Raw genomic sequence first — 22,021 nt, 5'->3', positions numbered from 1 at the left:
AAAGGGCGACTAAGATGATTAGAGGCTTGGAACGGGTCCCATATGGGGAGAGGCTAGAGGGACCGGGACTTTTCAGTTTGGAAAAGAGGCGATTGAGGGGCGATATGATAGAGGTATATAAAATCATGAATGGTGTGGAGAAAGTGAATATAGAAAAATTATTTACCTTTTCCCATAATACAAGAACTAGGGGACACCAAATGAAATTGATGGGTAGTAGGTTCAAAACTAATAAAAGGAAATTTTTCTTCACACAGCGCACAGTCAACCTGTGGAACTCCTTGCCCGAGGAGGCTGTGAAGGCCAGGACTCTCTTAGGGTTTAAAAAAGAGCTTGATAAATTTTTGCAGGTTAGGTCCATAAATGGCTATTAGCCAGGGATAAAGTATGGTGCCCTAGCCTTCATAACAAGGGCAGGAGATGGATGGCAGGAGATAAATCACTTGATCATTGTCTTCTGTTCTCCTTCTCTGGGGCACCTGGCATTGGCCACCGTTGGCAAATGGGATGCTGGGCTGGATGGACCTTTGGTCTGACCCAGTATGGCCGTTCTTATGCTCTTATGTTCTTAACTGGGAGTTGGAAGCAGTGAGTCTGGGCTGAGGGAGAGAGAGACAAAGGAGGGGGCAAGGCCCTGGCTCTGGGGGCCCCTCGGGGCCTCCTCTCCCCAACATGGCTGGGACTGGCTGTGTCTGCCGGCTGCACTGACTCCTCTGTACGACGCTGTGTCCTGTCGGCTAATAAACCTGCTGTTCTCCTGCTGAGTGAGAGACTCTCCTGCCTGCGGACAGGGTGCAGAGCTTGGGGGACCCTGAACCCCAACACACCCATCCTCTCGTTATTTGGTCCACCAGTTAGGTATTAATTTTGATACATCTATTTTGGTACATTTATTTGCGGGTTAATGGTTCTTGTTCACCAGGCATGTGCTTACCACAGCCTTTGGCTGAAATTTGGAGGCCTTTCTGTCAGGACCAAGTCAGTCTTTCCCACTGGTATTTGTCACTTTAATTATTGAGGCGCTTCATGAACTTTCACTCGCCTTTCAGAGAGGAGCTCTTCGGCTACACTTGTAGGCCCAGTTACTGCACAGTACGCGCGCCCCCAGCTCCACCCACCAGTGTCAGCTCCTTTTCTGAACCTGGCTGCATGGTGGCTGTCAGGCTGGTGTGGGAGCGAGTCCCACACGCTCCTCTCTTCCCCTAGTTGGGTAGTGATTCCCGTTCCCCCGGCCTGCAGGGCTTTCCATCACATGCAGGGTTACGGGTTGCTGCAGTGGTTCTCCCCCCCATGCAAACTGTTTCAGCCCCTTGGGTGGGGTGAAGGGGACAAGGCTGCAGGGTGGAAAGATTGGGGAGTGGTCGAGAGAGACTGGAGGGTGGGGCAGTAGCTGCCAGAAGGAGGGTGGGAGTGTGGCTGTAGGGGGGAGAAGAGGGCTGCAGGATGGAGGAGATTTCTCTGCTTCTTTGAGGCGTTTCCTGTCTAGGTTTGCGAGGGAAGCGGAGAGTTCCTGGATTTGCTGAGCACCCATAGGGTGGGGTGGGGCGAGGTGGGGCCAGGCTGCTGGTGAGCAGCCCTGGTGGGGGTGGCTGGTGTGGGCCGCGCGCCTTTTCCCATTAGCGAGTGTTTAGTTCAGCGTTTTAAATAATTGTGTCCTCAGAATGATATTTAAAATCCATTTGGGAGGCAATGAGGCAGGAAAGTGGCTGTGCCATTGTGATGACGCCGTGCAGGAAGCACCGCACATGCATATTACAAACTCATTAGGGTAATTTCCACACGCACTGCTCGCCTTCGCACTCAATTCCCCCGACGCTGCTAATGTCCCCTCTCCGCCGCACGCCCTCGCAGCCTGTGACTGACCAGGACAGCACAACTGCTGCCCTGCACCCGGGGAGCAGGGGTTGGGCAGGGTGAATAAAAGGGCAAGGCCAGAGCAGGGCTTGGTGCCTGCCATCATGGCGGGAAATGGAGGCTGTGCGGCCAGTCCACTGTCCCTACCCATAGCCAGCCCCTGGCTGTGCCCATGTTCCGGTACCTCTCCCCCCAGGGCTGTGTCCGGGCTCCAGGTCTCTGCCTTGATGCTCCCCTTGGTTGTACAGGGCTGTGTATGTGTCCCAGTGTCCTGCCTCATTTATGCTCACCCCACCTTGGTCAGTTCAGGGTGGTCCTGTGTTCCAGCCCTCCATCTTTCTGGTCCTCCCCCTGCAGGTCCCAGACCCCAAGGCCTTGGGTCTCTCCGCTGCCGTGCTGCGAGCCCAGCTTGGGGAAGAGTTCCGGCGCCTGAGGCAGGCTGATTATGAAGCTGAGTACCAACAGGCCCTGGTGAGCATCCGTGAAGGGCTCTACGAGGTGGAGGGACCTGATATGAAGGAGGAGATGAAGGAGCAGCTCCGGCAGTGGTTCATTGAGTGCCAGTGAGTGGGTACTGATGCACGGGCCTGCTCCATGCCCCTCCATCTTCCCACCCCTCCCCTGATTTCCCTGCTGTCCCACAGTTGCCATGGTTCTCCCTCAATCATCCTATGCCACCCCAGTGCTCTGCAGCTCACCCACTGCACTCCTTTGTCTCCTTCCAGCCAGCCCTGCAGCACTGGTTGGTCTGCTTACAGCATCCTTCAGTCCAAGCATGTGTCCAGTCTGGGCTCCCACACTGCCCAGGCCTCCCACCTGGGGCATGATCCCTGGGGTCCACCTGGCAGTGGCCTATAGAAATGAATCAGCACAGGGCTGTGCTCCTGGGACACACTCATGGGGTCATGGCTGAGTGCTGACATTCATATTTTCCTTCCACAGTGACCTGACCGGCCACTTCCCCGAATTCCCTGACGAGGAGCTGGGAGGCTCCAGCATCCTTTTTGTGGACAAGACTCCTGAACAGGTATCAGGGGAGAATCCAGGCTGGGGGACAGAGGCTTCTGAGCTTTGAGCAGGTGAATGGTTTTTTTTCTCCACAGGGAGCTCAGCTTCAATGAAACCCAGGGTGTGGGGAATGGAATATGGGTCACTGGCTTTGAGCCACAAATTCATGTGGATGGGGTGTCACATGACTGGAGTTTTAAATTAGGTCTGGAAACTATTTTAATGCCCAGTGAATAGCAAAAGCAAGAGCAAATTTGAAGGCGATGGATGAGATCTGGAAAAGCAAAGAAATTAGCGTAGGAATGAAGCTGAGCATCTTGAAAAATGTGTGTATTCAGCAGCATGTTGTATGGATGTGAGACATAGGTGATAATGAAAGATTTGAAAGAAGAATATTGGTGTTCAAAAGGAGTTGTTCTAGAAAGATTCTGAGAATAGGCTGGATGCAGAAGGTCACCAATGAGGAATTATATGGAAAGATACAGCTGAAAGAACCTGCCGCAGAAGGTTATAAAACGGAAGCTACAACTATTTGGGCATATTTGCAGAATGAACGACTAACGAAAAATCAAGGCTCTGGTATTCGGCATAAAGGACGGTTCGAATAGGAGAGGCAGACCCCAGTGAGAATGGGTAGATGATATAGTAGATTGGTGCGGAGCTAGTCTACAGAAACTAAGCCATTCCTCACTGGACAGGGAAAGATGGAAGGAAAAAGGGGAGAGAGGCATCAGACACCAACAGGCGCTGAGCCCATGGTTATTGATGATGATGATGATGATGATGATGATGATGTGGCTATTAGCCCCAAATAGCGTGCTGGAGTGCCATGTAAAGTGTGAAATGAAAGCTGATGATGCCCTGAATCTATGTTTGCTACTTGTGTGTTTGTGTCATGTATTTTTGTAAGGTTACAGATTTTTAGCTCTGCAGCGGTGTGAGAAATGTTTCAGTGCTGAGGCTCTCAGAGGGAGGTGGGGCTCCACCCCAGCCAGGACAATAGACTAAACAAAGGCCCAGGCAGCCAACACCCGTTTTGCCATAGTGGGTCTTCCTTCTGGGACTGCAGTGAATGGAAACTCAGCACAGAGACCCACCTGGTCAGGTGGTGAGCCAAGACCTATGGAGAAGAATGGAATTTTTCCGCCACATATGAAAAGTTATAAGATGGGCCCTGGCAGGGACTTTCTTTGTACTTCAGCCGTTGTGCGTTGAGCCTGTCTGGACTGGAGGCTCAGCCCTCAGAGGGATGATGTGGATTTAGCTGTGTCCATCTTGGATCTTTTCTTTTGTGGTCTCCAAGGGTCCATGTCCAGCATGTGGACCCCAGGGGGCCGGATCTACGATGCTCCAATGACTAAATCTATATAACCTGAAATGAACTTTCAGAGCCTTTCAAGAATCAGCAAATAACATCGCTGTCTGCATCAGTAGTTATGACTGATGCATGTAAAGTATCGCTTTCACAACTCTTCTCTCGAACCCTGTTCTTTCCTTTTTCTTAATAAACCCTTAGACATTAGATCTAAGGATTTGGTTTTTGTGTGACTGTTTGGGTAAGATCCAAGTGTATATTGACCAGGGTCTGGGTCTGGGCCCTTTGAGGTCTGGAAAAATCTGTGTGGTGTTGGGTAAAACAGGCTTAAGAGCCCCTCACCTGAAGGTGGGGGTTGTTGGTCTGGGCTGGTAGAGCAGCTGAGAAGTCTGTGGGTTTGCTTGTGTAGCATCTGGTTGGCCAGTGGAGCTGGCAGAGGTGCTGTTGTGTCTGGGTGGATTTGCCTCAGTGAGAAGGAAATCCCAGCTTGGGGCTATAAGTAGCCTGGATTTTAAGCAAAGGTACCTGGATTAATTTCTCTAGCTGTGCTCAGAAACCCTGCCCTGTCACACAGGGAATAGGATACGGGGGCCTTTCTCCACTGAGAGGTGACAGCTGTGATCAAGCCCCGGGTCAGAAAGGCTCTTACACTGCTACACACTGATCTCTGTCAGAAGCAGTTGCCTGCCCTCTGGAGACTCATGGAGCTCTGCCCCTGCCTTCCATCTGTCCGACCCTGCTGTGGCCTGGGGACTGTGGCAATGAGGGGTGGGTCCAGCTAGATGTATTCCTGCAGGTCACAGCTGAGCTGGAGCTCCTGGAAGCTGAGGGACAAAGGAAGGAGGAGAAGAAGGATAAAGAGAAGTCCAAGGAAGGGAAGCAAAAGAAAAGCAAGGCCAAGAAACAGGTGCGAGGCTGTCTGGCAGTGAGGGCAGGGAGAGAGTACTGCAATGCAGGGAGCAAGCAGGGGCACATGGACAGGGGGGTTGGGGCAGAGGGTGATAGGAGCACATGAAGGGTAGTTCTGGGGTAGGGCTCGGCACCGTATGTTCCATGTGTCCTAGGGCTCCCCTGGGGCGGGAGGCAGGGGGCATCAGTTTATCCGAGTAACTTGCTTGCATCTGGGGTTTTTTCCAGGAAGATGATGAAGGCTTGAAACTGGCTCAGTCCAAATTCCTGCATGTGATCAGCGAGGGCGTCACAGAATATCAGAGTGAGAGGGATCTGAGCTTGGGGCTGTGGCGGGGGGTGGAGGCTGAGCACTGGTGTGACCTGTACAAACCAGGAGTGCAGTGGCAAGCGGTTGTGAGCAGGTTAGGGCAGGACTAACAGAGAGACCTGGTTCTGGACCCTGTTACCTGGCTTGAGTGGTGCAGCTGTGATTTTCTCCTTGGCGGAGAATGTGCAGCCTGGCCCAGTCACCAGAGTCTAGTCACATTTGCCTGAGTCTTGCTAGGTTAGACCAAGATCAGTCATCACCTGCCCTGCCCTGCCCTGCCCTGCCCCTGTGCCCACCACCCCCGAACCCTCCCTCCCCGGCCAAGTTTCAGGATCTGATTGAGCTGGGGAACAATCATCTCAGAGCTCACTTACTGCAGGGAGCTGATAATTGATAACATTTCCTGCACATCCAGGTTGTTATCCTAGGTGACTCACAGGTGCAGCCAAATGTTCACAGTGGCAAGCTAGCTTTGTCAAATCTGGGGCATCCTTGCTTTGGGCATGAGACACTGTATGATTGTATCATTTCCTGTTGATGGGAGAGTTGTGAGCCTACCCCCATCAGGCTTCACTGGGCTTCTCAGCCTCATTGATCTGAGCCGGGCTGTAACATGGGTGTGCTTCAGACAATCCATAGGTCCCTGCAGGCCATAGCTGGGCTCTGCTCATGGTGTCACTGCTACTGAAAGGGTATTAGACTGTAGATAACTGGGCATTAAATCCTTTCCTACAGTGTCCCTCTAATTTTTTTCCAACCATTGGCAGAATAAATTTTGTTGTGTACATGAAGGTATGTGTGGATGTGCACCTCCAATAGAAACACACAGTGCCAGCTGCGGGTGCTCAACTAATCAGCTGGGCAGCACCTGAATCTCTCCTGGGCAGCCAGCCCACCCAGCACCGCATTCCTAATGTCAGTGATTGCTTGAGATACCCCAGGGTTATTGTGGGATTTTGAAATTGCACGTGGGAGGACAGGGTGGGGAATGGGAAGAAGGAAGTTGCCTTATTAAAACGTGGTCCACACTGTGAAAAGGTGGCTCCTTCAAGGGAAAGCCCTCAGTTCCTCCAGGATGAGGGACAGGGCAGGCAGATCTAGGAGGCACAAAAGCAGGGCCTAATCTACCCCCTTCTCTGCAGCCATCTGGGGGAACTGGGATGAGTCAGATAACTTTGAGCAGCGCTATGAGCCAGAGCTGATCAAAGCCCAGCAGAGGAAGGAGGTGGAGAAGGAGCTGCGCCTGCAAGTGAGAAGCAGAGACAGGGCTATGTGAGGGGACACCAGGGGGCTCACCCTGCTGAGTAGTCACTGCCCCAGGGACCCCATCCTGATGTTGGATTTGGGGGAGGGGAGCTGAGGCTCTGGGCTCCTCAGCTTCAGAGGTGCTGAGGGTAAGCAGGCCTCCCGGGCATAAGGGGATGTAATTGCCTGCTGTTCAGAGGGGCTCCAGGCTCCCCTGCTTCAGGGGTGTGGAGAGTGCATGGGGCTCCCAGGTACCTCAGTGTGAGCTGGGCACTGGTTCAAGGAGTGAGGTGAGTTTTTAGAGTTGCTGTGGGCTGGAGCCCCTGGCTGTTGTTAATCGAGATGGCTGTCATGCCCCCATAGCCCTTGCAAAGGCTGCAAGGCTGCCCCTGGTGAAGACAGCTGCTGTTGCCCTCATGCACAGTTGTAACTGCCCACAGGCAGACTTGAACCTGGGAGCTCTACAGCTTAGTGCAGGCGCCTCTAGCTTGAAGTGGTCTAGGTGCCACTACATGGGACAGTGATTCACACACAGCCGTGTGGAACAGTAACAGAAAAGCAGGCATGTTAGTCTACATCCTAACAAAACAAAGAGCAGTCATAAGCTCATCACCTGATGTGTTCTCTCGCTAGTCTCTGAAGTGCTACAGGACTCCTGTTTTGTTCTGATAGGTGTGTGGGTTACACAGCGGGCTGGAGGCCAGGCTGCAGTCCCTGTGCATCCCAGGCAGAAGACAGTGAGGGGTAGTGGAGAGGGAATATGTGGGACAGAAGACTGTTCAGTGGGGAGTTCTGGGGCTTGTGACGAGGCCCTCGGGCCTTTTTTGAGGGTTCTCTCCCCGCAGGTGGATGAGCTGATGCGGGAGGAGTTGCAGCTACTGAAACTGGCTGTGGATCGAGAGGAGGGGAAATCTCACAGGGCAAAGAAGAGCAGCAAGGTCAGAGGGTGTCCACAGATGAGGGCTCTCCCAAAGGGTGGGTGCCTGGCAGTGGTCCCTCTAATTTTTCCGTCTGTGTGCACGGAATATGTTTTGTTATGGGCACTGAGGCATTTGCAGATGTGCGCCACCTTGGAAGAAGATGCTGTGAGCTGTGGCACAGGGGGTGCTTAGTTAATCAGCTGGGTGGCATTTGGCTTTCTCCTGGGTGCCTGCCCAAGCGCACAGCTTACAGGGGCATTGGGGGTTGCCACTGGAGACAGAGGTGAGGTGGGACCCTTATGCGGGGGGTTGGCTCTCAGTCTGCTTAGAGATTAAGATTTATTGTTCTTTTCTAAGCAGCAGAAGGCGAAGAAAGGTGGGAGAAAGGAGAAAGATTTAACCCCGGACAGGTATCAACCCAGACCCCCTTTCTGAGGGCGAGCCCCCTTCCCAGCTGCTGTGTGCCCTGCCCTCTCCTGCATGCCCGTGGGTTGGACAGAGCCAGCTCCTGATCCCCACAGCTCAACTTTCTCTGGATCAGCTCCTCTGTGTACCCTGACACACTCAAGGCCTCCAGTGTGCTCTGCTAGGTGCCTGCTAGCCTGGCCCTTGGGGTGCAGTCCTGTCTGGCTATAGATGGATGGACCCTGGTGGGGCTTCCACAGCCACAGCACCAGGCTCTGGTGGTGGCAATACTGACCCACCCGGCCTCCCAGCTTGTGAGTGGGGCCAGGCACAGCCAGGCACCTGGCTTCCCGTCCCTGCTCCCGTTCCAGGACCCTGGACTCACTGTATGAGGAGCTGGTGCTGCAGGGAATCCTCAAGCAGGCCCAGCACATACAACTGGCTGACTACACTGGTGAGTCCCCCAGGGCCCTGGTGCTGGCCCTATGGGGAGAGGGGCACGCTCACTGCCCCAGTAGTTCTCTCAGGGGTGCAAGCCTGCTCCCCAGCCTGGAGAAGGGGCTGCCAAGGGGGCAGGTGTCCTCTCCCCACCCAATGCAGAAGGAGAAGGGGAAGCGGCCAGCCGGGTGTGCAGGCAGGGTCTGGCTCAGCCAGTGTCTCTCATCAATGGAGGGATGTGGGTGGGGAACTCTCTCTGTCACCCTCTTCCTGGCTGTTCATGTCTGCTCCCCCGGCAGGTGATTTCTGCTACCTGGGCACCACTTTGCGCACAGCAGGCATTGAGCCCACACCCTCGGTGATGGACATCAGGCAGAACATTGCCCTGTATGCCATCCTACGCCTGGGTAAGGACCAGTTGCCCCATCCTGGTGCATGTGGAGGGCTGGTGGGCAACTGAGGCAGCCTGCCCTGCAGAAGGGTGCAGCATCCCTGCAGTATTCCCTGGCAAGGACCAAATCCCTGTGTGGGGAAGACCTGTGCCAGACTGGTCATTGCCAGGGCTGGGCTGTGTGTCCTGGCATTCCCATGTGGGGGGAGGTTGGGCGTGGCCAGGCATTCTTATGGTGTGGGGGGGGTGGATGTGGCCTGGCATTCCCTTGAGGTGAGGGAGGTCAGGCATGGCCTGGCATTGTTATGGTGTGGAGGATGGACATGGCCTGGCAGTCCCATAGGGGTGTCTCCATGGGGTGTTCTCATGGCTGTGTTGGGGTGAAGCAGAACCCTTCTCTCCGCCCTGTTGCCCCCAGGATCCCCCAGAGTGTGTGAGTTGGCGCCGCTGGTGAAGTCTGTGCTGCTTGCTGGGCCTGCCGGAACTGGGAAGAAAATGCTGGTCCATGCTGTGTGCACTGAAACGGGTGCCAACCTCTTTGACCTGTCCCCAGACAACCTGGTGGGCAAGTACCCGGGGAAGGCTGGCCTCAGCATGCTGATGCACATGGTATTCAAGGTACTGCCAGGATGCGGGACATTCCTCCCATGGGCAGGGCAGAACTCAGACCCTGAAGGAGGGATGGGGCATGTTTTCACCTGGGCCTAGTTGGGGGCTTCTCTGGGTCTAGTGGGCTGGGGTCAACCCTCTCCTTCCCTGTGGTTGGGGGCTCCACCTAAGGCTTCTATCTGGGGCATTCAGGTGGCCAGGTTGATGCAGCCATCTGTGATCTGGGTTGGGAATGCAGAGAAGACATTCTACAAGAAAGTGCCAGAGGAAGAGAAGCAGGTGAGAGTTGAGGCTGAGGGCTGCTGGGAAGGGGTCCAGGATTCGCAGGCATGGGGAAGGTGTCACAGAGCCTCACTCACACTCCACTGGCCACAAATGAGGGCTGCTGCCAGGGAGTCAAGGGCTCTGCTGCACTGGATCCTGGAGCGTTTTAAGCCCCTGGCATCTGAGAGGTGCAGCCACTGCCCCAATTTTCAGGTCTCCAGGCACAGTCTCAAGGCACAGGCCTCAGTGTGCACCCATGCCCCCCCAAGTGCTAAAAGCCATCATCCAGCCATCTTGCTCAGCTGAGCACAGCGCTGACCCTTCAGACTTCGCTGTGCTCACACTTACCCTTTCCCAACGCGCTGCCTGCAGTGCCAAGCTGCTGGTTGCCATGTAACGCTCTGGGGCACACAGCAGCTGTGGAGCAGTGGATCCACTTGTGTCTTATGCACAGAAGTTAACTTGTTAATACTCTTACTGCCCCATGTAAAGCACAGCAGAGTGCAAAACAACACACCCACCAGGTCCCTGCCTTAGTGTTCTCACCGTTCCCAGGCATGCTGGGTGTCGGCATCCCGCCAGGTGTGCTGTCTCTGAGGCCACGTGAGCTCAGGAAAATGCATACAGGACCCCTGCTCTGTAAGGCTGCTGTATGGTGGTGGCCTTGGTCTCTCCTGCTTCCTTTTATCTGGCCCCATCTCTGCGGGGCCTAGCTACTGAAAACACCCCCCAGCCTTTGTTTGGATTTTGGGGGATGTTCCCGCTGCTCCCGCTTTCCCCCTCCCTGCCCAAGAATTAGCTAAATTAGTTTTCTAGGGATTCTGCTCACATTTTGTTCCACTGTGTTTGACCCTGAGCCAGGTCATTAATTCTAAAGCACCCCCAGGTATGTGTCTGATGTGCCCTTGTCAGCAGTGCTGGCCCACAGCCATACAGGTCCTGGGGAGACAGCAGGTTTTCCGAACACTCCTCCCACTACTAGCCAGCATTCAGGAGTTATACAGATGTTGCCCCAGGTCACGCCAGAGAGGCCAGGGCACCTGGAAGTGTTCAGTGGGATGGTGATACCCTAACCTGGGGTCAGCAGACTTTTTATGTTGGGCCCCATTTTTCGTCCCTGCACTTAGCAGGACCCCCTACCCCAACCTGTCTAATATTATCCAAACAGGCAGAAATTTTGGTTATGTTCATATGCAAAAAGAATGCTTTTAGCACATGTAAGAAAATAAGTATGTAGAATGTAAAAGCTTAATTAATCAGTATATAAATGAGAGTACACCGCCATTAAAGGCCGTGTCTACACTAGCCCCAAACTTCAAAATGGCCACGCAAATGGCCATTTCAAAGTTTACTAATGAAGCGCTGAAATGCATATTCAGCGCTTCATTAGCATGCGGGCAGCCGCGGCACTTCGAAATTGACGCACCTCGCCGCCGCGCAGCTCGTCCCAACGGGGCTCCTTTTCGAAAGGACCCCACCTACTTCGAAGTCACCTTATTCCCATGAGCTGATGGGAATAAGGGGACTTCGAAGTAGGCGGGGTCCTTTCAAAAAGAAGCCCCGTCGGAACGAGCCACGCGGCGGCGAGGCATGTCAATTTCGAAGTGCCATGGCCACACGCATGCTAATGAAGCGCTGAATATGCATTTCAGCGCTTCATTAGTAAACTTCGAAATGGCCATTTGCATGGCCATTTCGAAGTTTGGGGCTAGTGTAGACGTAGCCAAAAAGTAACATATTTCAGCTTTTTAAATGAGATGGATGAGCCTGAGATTTAGCAGCCAATAATGCTGTGCCCCCTGTTTGAAATTTCAGTGCCCCCTGAGTGGCTCACTCCCTGCTTTGCTCACCCCTGCCCTAACCTGTGCCAAGCACCATGCTCTGGTCCCAGCGACCCTGCTCCCAGCCTCCCATGGGCTCAGTCTGACCTCACCAACTCTGCCCCCCCGCCGGTAGTTTCGATCTAACCCAGTAACTCTGCCCGATAATCCAAGGTCTCAGACTGACCTGTGGTGATTCCCCCCTGCCCTTGGGCTCAAGCTGACATCAGTAACTCTGCCTTCTTCCTAGTCACTTGACCTGACCCCAATGACCCTTCCTCACTTGCAGGCTCAGCTTGACCCCAGTAACTCTGATGCCCCTCCCCCTTGAGGTCTGACTCTAGCCCCAGTGACCTTGCCCCTCTCCCACCTGAGGGAATACACAGGATACACACAGATCTCCTAGAACTGGAAGGGACCTTAGGAGGTCATCTAGTCCAGCTCCCTGCCCTCTTGGCAGGACCAAGCACCATCTCTGACATCTACTTGCCCTAATCCCTAAATGGCCTCCTCAAGGATTGAACTCACAACCTGGGGTTTAGCAGGCCAATTCTCAAACCACTGAGCTAAAACAGAACACAGCAACACATAAACCCAATGGCTTGACATAAATCCAATGCCTGCCCCCAACCATGGATTCAACCTGACCTCAGTGGCCCTGCTCCGCCTGAGCGCTCAGTCTGACTGTGACCCTGCACTCCCACCCCTGGGCTTGACCTGACACCAGTCACTGCCCTCTGCTGCCTCCTCACAGGCAGACCCCAAGCGGCTGAAGAGGGATTTGCCCAAAGCCCTGAAGCTGCTGAAGCCAGAAGATCGGGTACTGCTGGTTGGCACTTCGGACAAGCCTTATGCGGCTGATGTGAAGGCACTGTGCAAAGCCTATGAGCGGATCCTCCTCATCCCCCGGCCTGACTATGCATCCCGCTATGGTGAGGGAGCGCCTGGCTCAGGCAGAGCTGGTCCTGGGGTCAGCAAATTGGTTCCAGTGGCTGCTGGTTCCTTCCCCCTTTGCCAGTGCTGTGGGGGACAGACACAGCCCAAAATGTACCGGAGGCTTCAACTATAGAGTCCCCTCCTGTGGTTTATCTGTGGGCCTGACCTCCATGGAGAGCAAGTGGAGCCGCCTCCAGCATGGCTGACCATGGGCTTTCAGGCGCTGTGGTGTCAGAGCTGGGTGCTGATGCTCCAGAGGGCATGGACACTTGTTCCCAGCCATCTAACTCCAATGCCTGGAAACAAGAATCCTGGGCTTTGCACTGCTTGTATTGTGTGAAGCTGCAGACTAAGGTGGCAACCCTCCCGATACACTGCCTGGAAAGACACGGGGAAGGTTACTGGGCAGTCGGTTTGTGAACACCGGGTGGGCAAGGGGGCCCTCAGGCAGCCAGCATGGCCTGCAGAGAGAAACTGTGCCGTGCCAACCTAACTTCCTTTTGAACAGGGTAACTGGCCACGTGAGTGGGGGAGCAACGGGTGTGCTAGATCTTCATTCTAGACATGCTATTCTCAGAGGCAAACCAGGGAAGTTTTCACTAAGGAAGGTGCATACCTGGCTGGTGGTCAGCAATCAGAGTTATTGTCAATGACTGCTGTCAAGGCAGGAGGAGGGATTTAGTGCTCCCCCCACCACCACCACCCGCCCAAGGGTCATTCCTGGGCCTGGACTGTTTAATATTTAATGGCTTGGATAATAAAGAGGAGAGTTAAAAAAAAATCTGTCCAGGTGAGTGTTGCTCCCTGGCTTCCCTGAACCCACCCCCAAAACCGTTGGGGATGGTGCTGCCTCACTTTTCAGAGCCCCCCCAAAGCTGTCTGTGGGTGTTGCTGCCTGGCTTCCCTGAGCCCCCTCCTCCCCCTGAGCTGCTGGTGGGTGTCACTGCCTGGCTTCCTGGAGCCCCCCCAATTCTATGAGGGTATCACTGCCTGAGCCCCCCCTGGCTGCCTGGGGGTGGCATTCTGTGACTTCCTCAAGTCCCACGAGCTGCCTGTGGGTGTCACTGCCTGGCTTCCTGGAGCCCCCCAATTCTATGTGGGTGTCACTGCCTGAGCCCCCCCCCAAGCTGCCTGGGGGTGGCATTCTGTGATTGCCCCTTCTTCTCACCCCCACCCTAAGTTGCAGCCACTGGGGTAACAGGAGAGGGTGGGGGAAGATTACGGCAAGATTCAAGAGCCCAGTCCAATGACAGGGCAGGGAGTGCCCAGCTCCAGGGCCCCAGGCCACACAGCCATGCCAGCCAGCTGGCTGTTCCCGAGCATTGAGCTGGGAAAAGCCATGTCACACCCTCCCACAGAACCCAGCCCACTCTGCAGCTGAGGCACAGGCTGGGCCCAGCCCCACAATGGCTGTAGATGCCCCCCAGCTCCGGGCTTGCCTCCCTCCGTGAGGAGTGGGGGGGAATTGGGTATGTCTTTTTTCTGCAGCCCTCCCTCCCTGTGGCTGTGCCCTGTCTCTTGCTCCCTACCCCCTCCCCCAGCACAGACTGGGCTCTCCCAGCGCTCACCTGCCACTGTACCCATTGCTTCTGCAGTGACCTGGCAGCACCTGATCAAGAAGTATGGTGGCATCATCACCCCTGCGCTGGATGTCAGTGCCTTGGCCAAGCTCTCCGACAGCTACAGCCAGGGGCATGTGGCTCAGGCCGTGCAGCTGGTGCTGACTGAGCGGCGCCTCCTGCAGATGCTCAAGAAGCCACTGTGTGCAGGCGAGTTCCTGCAGCTGCTGGCCAAGGCTGACCCCATTTTCAGCGAGGAAGAGAAGATGCTACAGGTGCCTGGCTGAGTCGCTGGGATTCCAGCCCCCCACGTTACTGCCACCCCAGGGGGCCACTTCCCCCAGCCCTTCTGCCAGCCTGGTCCATGGCCCTCACATTGCTGTCACTCCTTGGGGCAAGCATTGGGGACCCCTTACCCAGAGCCCATGTTACTGTCAGCACTAGGGGCAGGCATGGTGGGGTTTGCCCATCTCCACCATCAGTCGGGTCCATGGCCCCCACATTGCTGTCACTCCCTGGGGCAAGCACTGGGGACCCCTTACCCCGAGCCCATGTCACTGTCAGCACTAGGGGCAGGCACAATGGGCCATGCCCATCCCCCATGCCAGCCTGGTCCATGGCCCCCACGTTGCTGTCACTCCTTGGGGCAAGCACTGGGGACCCCTTACCCCGAGCCCACGTTACTGTCAGCACTAGGGGCAGGCACAATGGGCCATGCACACCCCCCATGCCAGCCTGGTCCATGGCCCCCTCGTTATTGTCACTCGTTGGGACAGGATCAGGGACCCCTCAACCAACATTCCCCCAACATGTGTTCTCTGCCCACCATGTAACTGTCAGCGCTAAGGGCACCCTGCTGCCCCACGCCCCATCAGCCCTGCACTGACCTCACTTCGCCTTTACACCCTCTTGTCAGGACTGGTACATGAGGACGCCGCTGGGTAAGAGGCGACTTAAGGCGGTGCAGGAGAGCACAGATGGGAAGGCGACAAAGGGGAAGGAGAAGAAAGGGAAGAAATAGAGCTCCCAGAGGGACCCTGCATCTCCCCCACCCCACCACCCAGCCTAGTGCTCTCACGCCCTGGGGGCAGGGCAGCCCCATAAAGCCAGCTTACTCTTGCAGAAAGAAGGGCGCATGCTGGGATGGGAGTGAGCTGTGAGAGTGCAAGCGCACAAGTGGGGTGAGCCTGGGGAGGTAACTGAGCTTAGAGGAGGGTCTGTGCATGTGGGGTGAGCCTGGGGCACTGTGGATGTATGTTGTGTGTGTGATTCTGCAGATGGAGGCACATATGGCTGTACAGGATGCACCCAGGGGTTGTGCTTGCATATGGGGTGAGCAAGAGGGATGCACGAGGGGTGGGACAGAGCCTAGATACATGCTCCCAGCCACACCTGGAATGCTATCCAGGAGCACATTGGCCGTCTGCCTGGCTCCATTGTGAGGAGGCTCATGGTCTGGGTCACGGCCCTTATGTAGCCCTGAGAGGGAGCACACCCCTGGCACCTGAGTCCAGGCAGCTCTGATCTGTGCATACAGAGGCCTCTACTCCAGAGGATGGGGGCAGCCCCTCACTCCAGGGCTCTTAGCAGAGGTCCTTCTGGGATCCTGTCCTCAGCTCCCATGCCCTGAACCCTGCGTGCAACGCTGGGAGCCCAGTTCCAGAGAAGGGGTGTCCCCCTCCTTACAACGAGTTGGGGACAAACACACATAAATGCATGGGGCGGGGTGTGTGCTGTGCTCCATGCTTCCCCATCCCCAACCCTTCAGGCCTAGTACTCAGCTCTGGGGCACTCAGGTCTCACCATACAAGAAGCTCCAGGTGCTGTGTAGCAGCCCAGGGATGTCATAATGTGCCCCAAAAGGAGAGGAGCTTAGTGCAGTCCATTGGGTCTGACTGCAGTATGGGGTGTGACTGAGCAAAGCGGGGGAACACCAGGCACATTGCTGGTCACTGGATGGTGCCATGGAAGGTCGGGCAGCTCCAGTCCTCTGCCCAGTTAAGATGAACAAAGTTCTGTAGGGCTGTACTTTGCAGCAAACAGGAGTCAGGGCATCTTATGGCCAAACTCTTGCCATGGCACCATCTGCTGTTGGTTTGCAGCGCATTTTCTTCAGGACAGCAACTTGTGCCTCTGCCTCAGCTTCTGAGTCCCTCTGGCCTGGTTTACACGACATGTTTAGGTTGAAGTTAGTTGATTTTATAAACAATGAATCTCTACCACCAAGCCCCTTCCACTGACTTTAAGGCATTTAAAGTCAAGTTCTGCATTCCTCCTTAACAAGATGAGTAATACTAAATTCAGCCTTGCATGCTTGACTTTGGGATAGTTCTGACACAGCACTGTTCAAGTCAATATTCTTGGACTCTGGGATGTGTCCCACAGTGCCCCAATGTGACTGCTCTGGTCAGCATTTTCAACTTTGCTGCGCTCCCAGGTACACAGGAAAAGTCCTGGGAAATTTTGAATTTTGTTTCCTGTTTGGCCAGCATGGCGAGCTCAGCAGCATACCTGGCCATGAATTTGCAGAGTTGCAAATGAACTCCTGCATGGAGTGTGCAAGAGATACTGGATCTGAGTGCTAAGTGGGGAGAGGAATCTGTGCATACAGAGCTCTCAAGCAGCCAAAGAGATGCTACCTATGCCAAAACTGCAAAGGGCATGGTGGAAAAAGGCTATAGTATGGATAACGAGCAGAGCCACATAAAAATAGAGGAACTCATGCAGGCCTGTCAGCAGACAAATGAGGAAGATGGTCTGGCTCAGAACCTCAAATATGCCACTTCTATGAGCAGCTGCATGGGCTTCTAGGGAGACGCCCAACCACTGCCCCAAAGCTGTCTGAGGATATCTCCCACATGACTCTTCTGGAAGCCACAGGCAACAGCAAGAAGGCAATTGTATATGAGGAGGCAGCGAATATTCAGCAGGTGAGCAGAAGATCCACTCTCAGTGACAGCCAGGGCCTTCTTTCAACTTTGGAGCCAAGCACCTCCTAGGACTTATTGCTGCTGAACCCTGATGGCTGGGAGGACACTTCTGCTGAGCTAACATGTGTAATCATGCTACAGTGGGTAAATATAATTGGCTTTTATCTGTTCCATCTGCCCAGAGGGAAACAGTGATGGCCACACTGCCGACACACTGGGCGCTCCCCCAAAAAATTGTTAATGTGTCTGGAGATGGAGCAGGACTCCCCCATGCACATCTCTACAAAGCTCTCATAGAAGTACTCCTCGACCTTTCTCAGAAGGTTTCTGGGAAGGCCTGCTTTATTCCATAGAATCACAGGGCTGCAAGGGACCTCAGGAGGTCATTTAGTCCAGCCCCCTGCTTCAAGCAGGATCAACCCCCACTGAGTCATCCCAGCCAGGACCTTGTCAAGCCAGGACTTAAAACCCTGTAGGGATGGGTAATCCACTATACCTCTAGGCAACACATTCCGGTGCTTCACCCGCCTGGTGAAGTAGTTTTTCCTAATATCCAACCTACTCCTCTCCTTCTGTAACTTAAGGCCGTTGCTCCTTGTTCTGCCATTTGTCACTACTGAGAACAGTTTCTCTCCATTCTCTTTAGAGCTCCCCTTCAGGAAGTTGAAGTCTGCTATTAAATCACCCCTCAGTCTTCTGTTCTGTAAACTAAAGCCCAAATCCCTCAGCCTCTCCTCATAGATCATGTGCTTCAGCTCCTCAATCATTTTTATTGCCTTCCTCTGAACCTGCTCCAGCACAGCCACAACATTTTTATACTGGGGTCCCAAAACTGGACACGGTATTCCAGATGTGGCCTCACCAGTGCTGAATAGAGGGGAAAAACACCTCTTTAGATCTGCTTGAAATGTTCCTCCTAATGCACCCTAATATGCCGTTAGCCTTCTTGGCTACAAGGGCACACTGTTTACTCATGTCCAGCCTTTCATCCACCATAACCCCTAGGTCCTTTTCTGCTGAACTGCTGCTCAGCCAGTCAGTCCCCAGCTTATAACAATGCTTGGGATTCTTCCATCCCAAGTGCAGGACCACACTTCTTGTTGAACTGCGTGAGATTTCTTTTGTCCCAGTCCTCCAATTTATCCAGGTCACTTTAGATCCTATCTCTACCCTCCAATTTATCTGCCTTTCCCCCTGGCTTAGTGTCATCTTCAAACTTGCTGAGGGTGCAATCCAGTCCCTCATCCAGCTCACTAATAAAGATGTTGAATAACACTGGCCCCCGAATCGAGCCTTGCAGCACTCCACTTGAAACTGACCACCATCCAGATATTGAGCCATTGACCACTACCCGTTGGGCCCAACTGTCAAACCAGCTTTCTGTCCATTTTATAGTCCACAGATCCAATCCGTACTTCCTTAACTTATGGGCAAGAATGTTGTGGGAGACCATTTCAAAAGTTTTGCTGAAGTCAAGGTATCTCACATCCACTGACTTCCCCACATCCACAGAGCTTGTTACCTTGTCAGAAGTTAGTCAAACTGGTCAGGCACAACTTGCCCCTGGTGAATCCATGTTGGCTACTTTTGATCACTTTCCCTTCTTCCAAGTGCACCAAAATGGATTCCTTGAGGATCCCCTCCATTATTTTCCCAGACATTGAGGTCAGGCTGACCGATCTACAGTTCCCTGGATTGTCCGTCTTTCCTTGTTTAAAGATGGGCACTATGTTTGCCTTTTTCCAGCCATCCAGGACTGCTCCTGAGCTCCAAGAGTCTTCAAAGATAATGGCCAGAGACTCAGCAATGACCTCTGCCAATTCCCTGAGTGCATTTGGGTGCATTCCTTCCCCCACAGTAGGACACCTTCCAAAGCCAAGCCAGCAGTAAGTGATCTGATATCATTGCAGCACAAGTCATTGCAGTAGAAGATCCAGGCTTCTGGACACATTCAGTGAGCATCTGCTCCCTACCCTGCTCTCTGACTTGGAGAAGACTGATACTGCATATGGCAGCCTGGATGAAATAGGGGAAGATCTGTAACTGATAGCTCTCAGGCAATCCAACTCCATAATCTTATCCCTAAAAACTCATGACCCCAAGTTTGCTGCTCTGTTTGTCAAGGGCTTAACGGGACTATCCCGGAGAACAGGTTCTTCCCACCCCCACCCCTTTGCAGGTCACTGTAAGAAGGGAGAGTTGCAATCTGCAGGCTGGGGTGGTGATGGGGGTGACCACACCCTGACTCTGTGAGGCCCTATAAACCCTGCCCAATCTTCTACTCTTTGCAGGGCCCCTCATGAACACACTCCCATTTGCAAACGCAAACTCCTAAAGATAGCCGGAAGCTGTACTTTGTGAGCATTCTGCCACTTGTTTTCAAAGCGGAAGTAAAAGAGCAAGAATCCCAAACTGTTGCTTACCATGTCTGCTACCAAACTGAGTCCCTCTGCCCTGCGCTATGCTGTGTCTTCCACCTGCCTGATAGGAACTTAAACTGAGAAATTTGACCTTGTTCATAACATGTGCCTTTTGTGCAGAACAATGCCACTTTCATTGTAAAAGTATTAACCGTCTAGGTTTAACAATGTATCTCCTCTAAAGTCTACCCTTGATTTCTTTTCCCCTATGCAGCTGCAATTGACTCTGCTACCCACTCCCCCAGACCCTCCATCACTGTGGCTAGCACAGATCTGAAGGCAAAGGGAACATACACAGGGTGAAGTGTTCAGTGAGTACAATCCGCCCTCACTGACAGAGTACAGCTGACTGCCTGGAGCAGAACAATGTTACAGATCGTATGCAACAAACGGGAGAGAAAGGCATGCAAGGAACATGAGTGTAAAACACAGGATGAGGTGCTGAGGCAGATGAGCGCTGATGAGGCACCTGATAGAGCTCTGTGTAAGCTTGAAAGCTTGTCCCTGTCCCCAACAGAGGCAAGTCCCGCCCCATGGAATATCTAAGACCCAAACAGCTTCAGCAGCACTGCAAACAACTGGAGTTTCTGAAATGCATTTACAGAACCTTTGCTGACTGACTGCTCAGCGCTGGACTGCTGTGAGTCTGTGTGTACCCAAACTTGGGTTGTTTCACTGCGCTCACTAGCCGTGTCTACACGTGCACGCTACTTCGAAGTAGTGGCACTAACTTCGAAATAGCGCCCGTCACGGCTACACGTGTTGGGCGCTATTTCGATGTTAACATCGACGTTAGGCGGCGAGACGTCGAAGCCGCTAACCACATGAGGGGATGGGAATAGCGCACTACTTCGAAGTTGAACGTCGAAGTAGGGCACATGTAGATGATCCGCGTCCCGCAACATCGAAATAGTGGGGTCCGCTATGGCGGCCATCAGCTGAGGGATTGAGAGACGCTCTCTCTCCAGCCCCTGCGGGGCTCTATGGTCACTGTGTGCAGGAGCCCTTAGCCCAGGGCTTCTGGCTGCTGCTGCTGCAGCTGGGGATCCATGCTGCATGCACAGGGTCTGCAACCAGTTGTCGGCTCTGTGGATCTTGTGTTGTTTAGTGCCAGTGTGTCTGGGAGGGGCCCTTTAAGGGAGCGGCTTGCTGTTGAGTCCGCCCTGTGACCCTGTCTGCAGCTATGCCTGGCACCCTTATTTCGGTGCGTGCTACTTTGGCGTGTAGACGTTCCCTCGCAGCGCCTATTTCGATGTGGTGCTGCCCAACGTCGAAGTTGAACGTCAATGTTGCCAGCCCTGGAGGACATGTAGACGTTATTCATCGAAATAGCCTATTTCGATGTCGCTACATTGAAATAAGCTACTTCGATGTAGGCTTCACATGTAGATGTAGCTACTGAGACTCAAAAATCAGGATCATGTGGGAGGAAAGATGGCTCCAAGTGCACTTTGAAGCAGAATTGTCTGTGTTGTCTTACCTAGAGGTACACCAGTAGTGGCTGTTCCCCTCTCAGACTGGCTGGTGCTGCATGCACAGCTTATTCAGCTTGTGGTGTCCCAGCTAAAGGTGCCAGGAGCCCAGGAGGGCCTGACAGGTCAGCTGGGTGTGTGAACCGCTAGGCAGCAAAGCAGAGCCCAGGCAAGCTCCTGGATGCTTCATAGAGGCCTGTTCCCATTCCCATCTTTTTACTTTGGAGAAAACTCATGAGAGCAATAAATGCAAAAAAGTGTTCCTGCCCTGTGAGGCTGCAGAGTCATCCGGAGTAGGCCAGGTCAGGAAGCCATTCTGCAACATGGGCCACAGGGATACCTTCCGGGGGGGGCAGTTTCTGACTCGGGGGGGAGCCATGGCAGAGGCCGGGTCATCTCTGAAATGGCTGCTGTGTTCTGGTGTGACCCTAACCAAAGAGAAAAAGCCCTTTAAAGCCCTTGTGGTTTCCATGGAAACCTCGTGTAGTAGGATGAGGGCATGAAACATAAGCCCATATATCAAAGGCCTGCTGTGAGCCTATGGCCTAAGCACAATGGTCAAGACTGAGCTAATGCTAAGCCATGAGCAAGAGACAGGCTTTTCTAACAGAATCTGGAACAGACGGGTTAATGGTGTAAAACACTAAGAGGAACCAAGCACAGGTCATAAACACATTCCAGTGGGAATGTAACAGAACACTTAATTAAGAAACATCTGGGTACCAACACCACCACTCCCCTGGCACCCACAGGTAACAGGAACAGACCCACCCCAGTTCAGGACAGGGTCTAAACTGACCACACAGGTAGTGATGAAGCCTGATGTAAAGTAAAGGGTGGTAGCTAGGGCACGGAGGAGGAATGATGTGTCACTTGTTTGTGTATAAAAGTGTTACCCAAAGAGTTGTGTTGGTCCGGCTGAGGGGGCAGTGACAGATCCCAAGTCACTGGCTGAGCAGAGTCCATTGTCAGGGGGTAGGTATGCACAGAGGTTTGGTAGAATCTGCTGACTGCCACTACTTCATTTAACAATAAACCTTCAAACCTTATCTGATTGTGTGGTCTTTGGGGGCCCTCTTGGAGGCCACCACATTAGCCATCTGCACAGAGTTAATGTGATATACAGCTGGAGCAAATCCATGAGGCTGAACGATTATCATCACGGATGGCACAGGAGAGCTGCTGGGACACTGTGACTACTGCACCTCTCTGCTCT

The 22,021-nt window shown here is 53.6% G+C and overlaps 1 protein-coding gene across 8 annotated transcripts in view; it reads left to right on the top strand.

Annotated features, from left to right (window-relative positions):
* Positions 1-21,842, top strand: part of DRC11L (dynein regulatory complex subunit 11 like) — a 153,073-nt gene extending 131,231 nt beyond the window's left edge. For 5 of the 8 annotated variants that reach the window (XM_074985411.1, XM_074985410.1, XM_074985408.1 and 2 more), the window contains 11 exons: positions 2,212-2,417; positions 2,797-2,881; positions 7,487-7,579; positions 7,919-7,971; positions 8,338-8,420; positions 8,704-8,811; positions 9,214-9,413; positions 9,597-9,683; positions 12,243-12,420; positions 14,020-14,258; positions 14,900-21,842. In XM_074985411.1, coding sequence (XP_074841512.1) covers positions 2,212-2,417; positions 2,797-2,881; positions 7,487-7,579; positions 7,919-7,971; positions 8,338-8,420; positions 8,704-8,811; positions 9,214-9,413; positions 9,597-9,683; positions 12,243-12,420; positions 14,020-14,258; positions 14,900-15,004 — 1,437 coding nt within the window. In that variant the 3' untranslated portion in view covers positions 15,005-21,842. The remainder of the gene's footprint in view (positions 1-2,211; positions 2,418-2,796; positions 2,882-7,486; positions 7,580-7,918; positions 7,972-8,337; positions 8,421-8,703; positions 8,812-9,213; positions 9,414-9,596; positions 9,684-12,242; positions 12,421-14,019; positions 14,259-14,899) is intronic. The other 3 variants (XR_012644119.1, XM_074985407.1, XM_074985409.1) reach the window with 3 other exon arrangements.
* The last annotated feature ends 179 nt before the right edge of the window (positions 21,843-22,021 follow it).

The sequence above is a fragment of the Carettochelys insculpta genome, chromosome 2 (genome assembly GCF_033958435.1).
Source record: "Carettochelys insculpta isolate YL-2023 chromosome 2, ASM3395843v1, whole genome shotgun sequence".
NCBI lineage: Eukaryota > Metazoa > Chordata > Testudines > Carettochelyidae > Carettochelys > Carettochelys insculpta.
Note: the sequence above shows the minus strand (reverse complement) of the source record. Positions and strands in the feature narration are given on the sequence as shown.